The following is a 9,466-nucleotide window of genomic DNA, read 5'->3' on the forward strand; positions in this document are numbered from 1 at the left end:
TGGGGTGCAAAAAATAGCCACAGGCAGAGACATCAGGATTCACATTTCTCTTGCAGTCAACAAAACTTTACTGTATGGACTGCTTAGCATTGGATTAAGCATGATAACCACGAAGACAGGACAGGAGCAGCCCTCTGGAACAGCACCCAGGCCTCTTCATCACCAGCATATTCCTCACGATGAGCGCTGGCCAACCGCAGGATCCTGGCCTGTCTCCCAGCCAGCCCTGCTAATTAGTCCCCCCTCTTCTAAGCTAATTGGCCGATAAAAAATGAGGATGGCCTCTTCACCCAGCCCGAGTGTTGTGCCACCAAATGGCAGTGGGGAGGATTATGCGGGCTTATGAGGCATGGTGACACTCAGCGAGAACCACTCCTCTGCTATTAATTTCCTTGTCAAGCGGGTGGCCTCTGCTGTGTCACTTTGGTTTGTTAGTGGATACGAGAAAACTTTAGTCTGGGGTTGACTTCCAACAACTTATTCTTATTAAATCTCTCCATATCTTAACTATTTTGTGGTGGTTTTTTTGTACAAATTAAAAGATGAGATCATTCATTTGAGCAGATTCTGCGTATAACAATAATATCTTATCATCGTTACAACGTGATACAGGCAAATAGGGCTTAACTGACTTTTGTGGCTTTTGATTTTAGTTGCAGGAAAAGGGATGTGGGCTGATCTTGTGGTTTAGACGAGTTTAGAATAACGTGTATATTGTAACTTATACTGTGCTTTTATATCTATATTATATATATTAATTAATATATATATTAATTAATTAATGAAATGAAATGGAATGAATGAAATTAATGAAAAATAAATAGCTATATACAATATATTGCTAAAAATAAATTAATAGCATATTGTCTGCGTGTCTTTCTATACATTATTGGGAGGTATTTGCTTTGGTCTTTATTACAATATCCATGACTCCAATATAAAACATATTTGGACATATTTAGGTTAAAGGGGTGGTGAATATCAGACTTGACAGTTCATACTCATACTGAAAATTAATTTTATAGAACATGCAGCATGTTAAAACAACAAATGATTTCCAAAGTGCCTTATGGAGAAATGAAAAACAATCCAAATCAAAATGAGTCGATAAATAAAGAAGTGGATATGTGTTACATACAAAATAAAAGCAACCATGGATGAACTCAAAGTAAAAAACTGCGTGAGATCCAGCTCGTACAAACACCTGAATGAGGCTCCAGTGAGACTCTAACTTCACTATTTCACTGAGGGTGCTGTTTGCTCTGTGTGGCTCGTCCCCAAACAACTTCCACAGGCTCACAATTAGATAATTTGCACATGCGGAGGACACCGGTTATGAATGGGTGCTTTGCCCCAAGTCCCGCCTCTTCCGTTCCCACAGACGGACCAATCAGCGGAGCCGATGCGCATCGATGGGACGTCACGTCAGCTGCCGTCGTGTCGGGATTGGAATGTTACCGACTAACAATCGGAACAACTGAGCACTCGGTAATTGGACACTAGGATCAAGGAATCCCGTCTTTTTGAACATTTTCTCAGCTATTTACTCAGGCAGAGGCTCGCGTTAGTTTCCCCCCGTGCCGACCGGATAACTTCGCCCGCTGCGTGGCTCCCCGCCGACCGGGTTTTTATTCTATATGAGCGCGTATGAGGGGAGGTTGTAATAAATGAGAAGAGAAATGCAGGGATTCGTCAGGTTACAGTTGCACCGCTGAGCTGCCCCTGCGGGACCATGGAGTGATACAAAGAGGGGGGATCGGACGAATTCACCCCGAAGCATTTGGATCGGAGCGCGGCGGCCACACCGACGGGCTCTTTTTTTTTTTTCCTCCTTTGGTCAATGTGTTACCGAGTTTAGCATCCAAACCGGGGTATACCTTTCCTTCTGGGGGAGCCTCGGGGACCCCTGCCGCTGTTCAGCCGTGGGGAGAGAGTTCCCAGACGGCTGTCGGACAGTTTTCTTCCCCCCGTTTGAATCTCCCCATACAGGCAGCCTGAATGAGAGAGAGGAGAAGCGCAGGGGAACAGAGTCGCCGCATGTGATTTGTGTCCGACAGGGTCCGGGCAGCACTGAGCTTTTTTAGGTGCACCCAAGCCCACCCCCACCCCACCCCCCCAAACTGTAGGCGCCGTGCGATATGGTGAAACTCTACAGAAGAGGGAGAACGGGACAATACTTTTAAAAATCGCCCACATGCACTGGATCAATTGCTGGATTTGGGAACCGAATACGCAGAAGGCGGGTTGGGGATCCTTGGAGGCTGCCGAAGGATGGAGCGGTGTAGTCGGGGTTGGTGAGAGCCTAACTTCGGGCCACTTTGCATTTCTTATTCCTACACAACTCGCCCCTGTTCCCAGGACACATGCAGGCCAAAAAACGCTACCTGATCCTGCTCTCCGCCGGTGCATGTCTGGTTCTTCTCTTCTACCTCGGAGGGGTTCAACTTCCAGCGGCGAGCAGGAGCCGGCATGACCGCAGCCGGAACGGGTACCGGCCCGACCAGCCCTGGCCTCACTTCTCGGATCCTTTACACCTTTTCCTGCCCTGGGATCAGACGGACACCGAGGAGTACAACCTGCACATATCTCCGAGGCAGAAGAGGGACGTCAACACGAGTGTTTACAAAGGCAAGCGGTGCCGCATGGACTCCTGCTTTGATTTCTCTCTGTGTCAAAAGAACGGATTCAAAGTTTATGTTTACCCGCAGCAGAAGGGGGAGAAGATCTCCGAGAGTTATCAGAATATTTTAGCGACCATTGAGGGGTCCAGGTTTTACACCTCAGACCCCGGACAGGCGTGTCTGTTCGTCCTGAGTCTGGACACTCTGGACCGGGACCAGCTGTCCCCGCAATACGTCCACAACCTGAAGACCAAGGTCCAGAACCTGCCTCTGTGGAACGACGGCAGGAACCACCTCATATTTAACCTGTACTCGGGGACGTGGCCGGACTATACGGAAGACTTGGGCTTTGACATCGGTCAGGCCATGTTGGCCAAAGCCAGCATCAGCACCGAGAACTTCAGGCCCAACTTCGACGTGTCCATCCCCCTCTTCTCCAAAGAGCACCCGAGGACCGGCGGGGAGAGGGGGTACCTTAAGTACAACTCCATCCCGCCTTTTCGAAAATACATGCTGGTGTTCAAGGGGAAGCGCTACCTGACAGGCATCGGCTCGGACACCAGGAATGCCTTACACCACGTCCACAACGCGGAGGACGTGGTGCTGCTCACCACCTGCAAGCACGGCAAAGACTGGCAGAAGCACAAGGACGCACGCTGTGATAAGGACAACGCGGAGTATGACAAGTAAGTTACAGTGCCGGGGGGGGGGGGGGGGGCTGGCAAAGTCTTTTCCTTTTAATCTTTCATAGGCTTTTTTACGCAGGAAATCCGTGCTCCATGGGAGCCACAGGCCAAAAAGGCATGAGCACCAGGGCGCAATCCTCCAGGGTTCTCACGCTTTGGCTCCCACTGTTTTTGTGTTGTGCGTGTGTTCGTTTGTGTGTGTGGTGTGTGTGTGTGGTGTGTGTGTGTGTTTCACTTGCACTGTGCCCTTAACTGAAAATAGGTGTTAACCAGTGACAGAGAATATAAATTGGCTTCCCTCTGTTGCATGTAGAATATAGTTTAGACCCTGTTTAAGCCTGGAATTAAACTCTAGACTCATGAACCGCAGGTCACAGTTAACCAACATTTTTATATGTCCCCCAGTACATGACTGGTTTTTACCCTGCCACCCCACCTCCTTGCTCCCTTTCAAGCATGAAGTAAAAGCTCTCCAGCCAGTCTATTAGCTCCCTGGACATCCCCCCCCTCCTTTTTTCCTACGAAGGAATTCGCCCCCTCCACCACCTTCCATCTCCACTCTATGGGAGCACTGCTGCCTTCACCAGGATATGCACGGACACGTTTGATTTGCACCCTGTACTTACCATTAAGTGAGAGTCCACGGTGGGAGTTTTTTGTTTGTTCTGAAATTAGTATCAGTATTACGCTGCTTCCCTGTTAAAGGAGCATGCAGTGTAGTTTACTCAGGCTGTGGTGTGAAACAAGTTTGGTTGAATTATGAGTTGATTTAGTGCAAATAAATCAGTTGTAATGGGTTAATTATCACCTTCATTTCCAGAAGTTAGTACCAAATTTTCCACTTAGCCCCCAGGGACAGTTGATTACATCTAATTTTGGAGGTCTCAGTTTTGTCAAGGTGGTAATTAATGATTCCGCCTTGGGATCAACAGCTGTACTTGAATGCTTGGTATGTTTTTAATATAGGAGGTGGTGTCTGATGTTTACATAGCTGGGTTACGTAGTCAACTCCACTGTCAGGTTCACTTGTCTGTGAGTGACATCGGTCTGATCTACATTTATCAACCTGTGCCTTTGTGAAGCCTGGATAAACTCAGGCATGTGATAACAGCACTTGTCGACATTGTTCCTGGTGGGTGTGTATGTACCTGTACGTGTCAAGGTTAAGAGAAAGGACAGATGGGGAACATATGTAAAGTTAACCCACACATATTTCCATTTCATCAATCAGAAAGACAGAAAGGAGCTGTGGGGGAAGATAAGAAAGTTTTTTTTTTATTAACCAAATATACCTTGGGTTGAGAGAGGAAGTGGCTCTCCTTGAACTTGACATGAACTCTTAAAAAATCCAAACTGATAATGCGAAAAGGAGAAAAAAAGAAAAAGAGGAGCTCTAAAAAAAACTTCACAAGCATGCACTTGTCTATCCATTCGTCATCCTTTTTACCCTCAAACACTCTTTCTCTCCCTCTCCGTCCCCCCGGATGCCTTGGGCTCGGTGTCACCTGGAGAGAGAGATGTCATCCATTATCTGACATTCCAGTCGTCTCTGGACAGCCCACCTCTTCTCCGCTCTGCTCACGGCCCCGTTTCCCTGCGGATCCAGCCTCGTTTTCCCAGAGGTAGCCTCTGTTTCAGAGGATCTCTCTGTACCATAATCAGCTGATTGACACAGCCGATCACATCGAGCAACCCAGAGCTCTCACTGCCCACTCTTTCCACTGTAGAGTGTTTCACGCTTGATTTATTTTGATCAATACCGCTGCCTGTTAGTCATTTCATTTCCAGCGTCGATACTGCATTTGATTTCTGTCCCCGCTAAAACTCAGCAAATCCAATTTCATTTTCTACACAACATGTTTGCAGTGTTTAGCATGCAGTTTTTCCTTTTGCTTGTTATAATGCGCATCTCTGTGATTTTCACACTTGTAACCACGTGAACCATTTGTAAGTTGACTTTTCTTGATTTTGCTGCTCATAGTCTGCGTTTGGATTAATAGCCTGCTTCGGCATTTGGCAACACAGTGAAACCAATACATTTCAAGCATTTTCCCCCCTGTCATGGTTTAGCAGCCTGTTTAAATTTAATCAAATAGATGCTTTTCATTTTAATCTAATTTAAGCCCCTTTGGGTGCAGGCCTGCGCTTTACAAAAACCCCTGACGTAGCTCTCTCAGGTAAACGGATCTGTATGTGGCCGGCCGGTGTTAGCGCTCCATTTCCACAGACTGAGGGCGGACAGGCGATGCCTTGCGGGAACGCTGTGGTGCAGACTCAAGAATGCACACACGTGTCAAAGCAGCTGTTGAGGAGGGAGCACTGCCAAGGCAGGCCGACTGGCTGTACAGTATATGTACATACCTGGATGCTCTTTGAATGTAGCCAGACACATACTTTGGGATGCGGTAGGCTCTGGCCTGCAGTTGTTCGCAATCAATATTGCAATATATCCGCAGACCACAAACGCACGCCCCCACACATAAATACGCTCCTACACACAGTGCTGTGGCTGGTGCTGCAGAGCTATTACGACATCCATGCTCATCCTTGTCTCCTGACCTTTGACCCCCTTGCCTTCCTGAGGAATGCTGCTCTACAAAGGAATGCAGCAGCAGGAGGGCAGCCTGGAAGCCAGCGTTTAGGTACCTGAACCAGCTCCCACCCACACACATCACGCACGCTCCTCACATTTATTCAATTGATTTTCTTAGCTGCAATCGCTTTCAATTGGAGTAGCTCTGGTCCACTTCTATGGCCAAGCGCTGATGAAAGGAGCCATTCAGTGCTACATTATCCACAGAGTTTTCAGGGCTTTCTGACAATGATCCTGGGAGAGGACAGTGAAAGGCTATTACAGGCTTGACAATTGGCGGATTTCACGTTAGGTGGGATTTTGCTGTAATTCTATGCCTTGTGGTGACTAAACCTCCTTTGGTGGCATATTTTTTTAGTAGATGTGAGCAAATTTCTGTTTCTAACTTTGCGAGTATAGTTGGAAATATAGTTCCCATTTCTCTTAAACAGGAAGTCGGGCAAACTGTACTTCCTGTTTCACTAATAAATCATTTTAGGTATGGATTTTTCATTGTATTATGTCGCCTACAGAGGACTAAAAGGTCATTCTGATTTGCCCTACACACCATTTTTTGATATACAATGGCATACATGTAACTACTGTAAGTGCTCCCTATCCCAGTGGCAAGCAAATTATCCTGCGAAAATCAAAAGTACAGTCTCTTCTAATATCACAAGTCAATTGGTTAGAGTACATCATTATTCCTATTGAGTGTTCCATTAAAGTCCGACTGCACATATTCCTTTTATTTTCTCTTTGTTAAGCCGTTCTCTGACTAACAGCAGCGTCATCATCCCCCATTTAATACTTAACCAGCTTTGTTGGCTCGTATTGACTTTGCACTTTAGCTACTTCACTGGCAACTGCCGCTCAAGGTCACCCGGGGGACTTAAAAACCGAAAGAGAGAGAGGAAGGGAAACAAAGCGCCAATAGAGGGCGAGATTAAGAGAATGAGAAAGTCGAGAGGAGAAACAGAAAACTCTTGTGTGTTTTTGTTTTTTGAACATGTCTGAAAGTGTGTGTGTGTGTGTGGAAGGAGAAGAAGAAGAGCAAGTGGGTGTGAGATTGAGTGATAATAGTGCGTGGGGTATGTCGGAGTGTGCTGTGTGAGTTGGGATGAAAGAAATTGAGAGTCCAGAAAATTGCGCGTGTAGTGGGATTTTTTTTTCCCATTAGGAGTCAATGACAGTAACATCAACCAAGCGCTGCGGCGTTTTCATTTTCACAACTGTATCATCAGCAGAAATTTTCCCCACTTGAGAAAATTCCCTCAGAAGCGTGAGTGGCTGAATGGGAGAAAATAGGGGGCAGGAACGCCAGCCCTCATCCTCCCTTTTTTCTTTTGCATTCCTCTGTTTTATCGTCCCTCCCTTTTAGCTTTTTTACTTTTCTCCTTCCCTGCCTCCTCCTCCCACCACCTCTCTATCAGAACTACATGGAAACACTGATGTGATTTGGCTCGAGATGGCTCCGCACCACATTTCCATTTCCCTGTCTCTTTTCTTAATGACGACGCTGCGGTTGACATTTTGTTGACACAACGCCACTGAATGAGAGGCAGAAGCTGATCTGGGCCAAGTGAAGAAAACCAGCAACACTTCCTCTCCACCTTATCTCAGTAAAACACTATTATGAGTGGGAATAACCGGCGTCCACCTGTATGCCAGCGCGACGGTGGCGGCGGCGGCGCCTGATAGTGGACTCCTCTCCTAGATTTGGAGTGCCGAGCGAGCGGCGAACACAATCATGTTGCTACCCTCGCTGTTTGGCAGGAGAGGGTGTCACACTCCCCGGGTTGCCATTGTTTGTTTTTTCTGTAGTCAGATTAATAAATCATGAATATTTCATGATTGCCTGCTCCCTCTTAGATAAAGTACCAAGCTTGTGATGGAGAATGTTAATGATGTGGAGGATAATAAGTTTGAATGCAGTGCGGCTTAATTAGGACTCTTTGATATTTTTGGTGTGTGCATGTGTGAGTAAGAGACAGATTTAAGCCTATAACTATATAAAACCTCTGTTTGATATTTTATCTCATCAGGCCGTCTATCCGTCTCACATCCTCTCTGACATTCACTGTCTGTCTTTCTCTTGTCTCATTTTAACCATCTTGTCTGCGTGTTTGAGTTGCTCCACCCTGATTTGTGTTATCTGGGCAAGTCGCTGTGTCACCGTTACATGAGAGAAGTCAACAAGTCGTGTTTTCTCAGCAGTCATAGTTTCTGGTGATAAACTTAAGTGCTTGCTTAACTCATTATTGGAAATCCTATTATTATGGGACTGCAACTTTACTTTTTCCTTGAGGCAACGTTAATCCTTTTAATTAGCAGTCCAAAACTGATATTCAATTGACAAATCATGTAAAACAAAGAATAAAACAATATCTGTTGGTTTTTTATAATTTTAGATGTCTCCTGTTTCTTGATCTTATGCTGCTGTAAAGTACTTTTTTATTTTAATTATTACTAGAAGCTGCTAGTAATTTGAAGATACTTTGCGTATCTAAGGCCACAGGCTCATTTTAGCTGTTTATCAGTTGACCCAGTTGAATTTACTAATCTCGAGCGTTGCAGCTATCAAATATTTTCATCACTGAAGAATTGGTTCCCATGATGGCAACTTTAGATTGAACTTATTGTTTTGTCTCACCAACTTCCCAAAATGCCACAATATTCAGTCGTAGAAGACCAAAAACACCATCATCACACATCATTTCACATCTGCATTTTTTTTTACATTTTCGCTTAAAGAATTACTCGTACAATTAACCGATGATTCGGTCGATTAACTTCTCAAACTTCTTCCCTGCTTAAATATATTCCAAGTTTGTGTTGCTGCTTGTTTTTGAGTTTTTGTGTGGCTGCTCATCCATCCATGTCTTTTTTTGTCTGTGTGCGTGTGCGTGCACATCCCTGCGTTTGGGTCTTTGTCTTCGTACGTGGGCATGTGAACATGAGCGTGTGTGTGCGTGCGTGCCCATTTGTGTGCTCGAGTGCATGTAGGATGACTGGGGTCACGACCCTGCTGTCTGTCCCCTTGCTGAGTGACGAAGGCAAAGCCCCACTCACTGACCCACATTCATTGAAGGATTACCAGCACAGCCAAGCCGCCCCTGGCCTCAGAGGTGGTGGCGGCGGTGGTGGTGCAGGGAGGGGAGGCAAGAGAAGGGCGGACATGAACTCGGCTCACACACACACACACACACACATCGGATCAGACAGTGAAGCCCAAGTGAAACATCCTGCACCCCCTCCCAGGCCAGCTGCCGGCTAGTTGGTGGAGAGAGATTGATCAGCTGGGAGGGTTCCCCCAAAATGAAAATCAATGAGGGTATTAGCACAGCAGTGGGCCGGCCCCTGGAATCATTTCCTCTATTAAAAGCTGCTCACTTCCATTCTGTAGAAGAAGAAAATAACACGTCCATGGGCTTGTTGTGCTCGTGGTAACGGTAATTGAAAGAGTGAAAAATAACAAGGCATCAAAATGCCTCCCCTTCCCAGGACTGTCAGGATATGTTTAAGAGGAATGAATTAATAGGAGACACAGGCACAGTAGTAAAAGTTCCCCTCTCTCTCTCTCTCTC

At 46.1% G+C, this 9,466-nt stretch overlaps 1 protein-coding gene across 1 annotated transcript in view; it reads left to right on the forward strand.

The window, feature by feature from the left end:
• Positions 1 to 2,358: 2,358 nt before the first annotated feature.
• Positions 2,359 to 9,466, forward strand: part of ext1b (exostosin glycosyltransferase 1b) — a gene marked incomplete at its 5' end in the record, with an annotated part of 109,944 nt that continues 102,836 nt past the window's right edge. Inside the window, 1 exon segment of the mRNA XM_035681629.1 lies at positions 2,359 to 3,307. Coding sequence (XP_035537522.1) covers positions 2,364 to 3,307 — 944 coding nt within the window.

This window comes from Morone saxatilis, unplaced genomic scaffold, assembly GCF_004916995.1.
Source record: "Morone saxatilis isolate NCDOM2014 unplaced genomic scaffold, NCSU_SB_2.0 Contig9, whole genome shotgun sequence".
NCBI classification, from domain to species: domain Eukaryota; kingdom Metazoa; phylum Chordata; class Actinopteri; family Moronidae; genus Morone; species Morone saxatilis.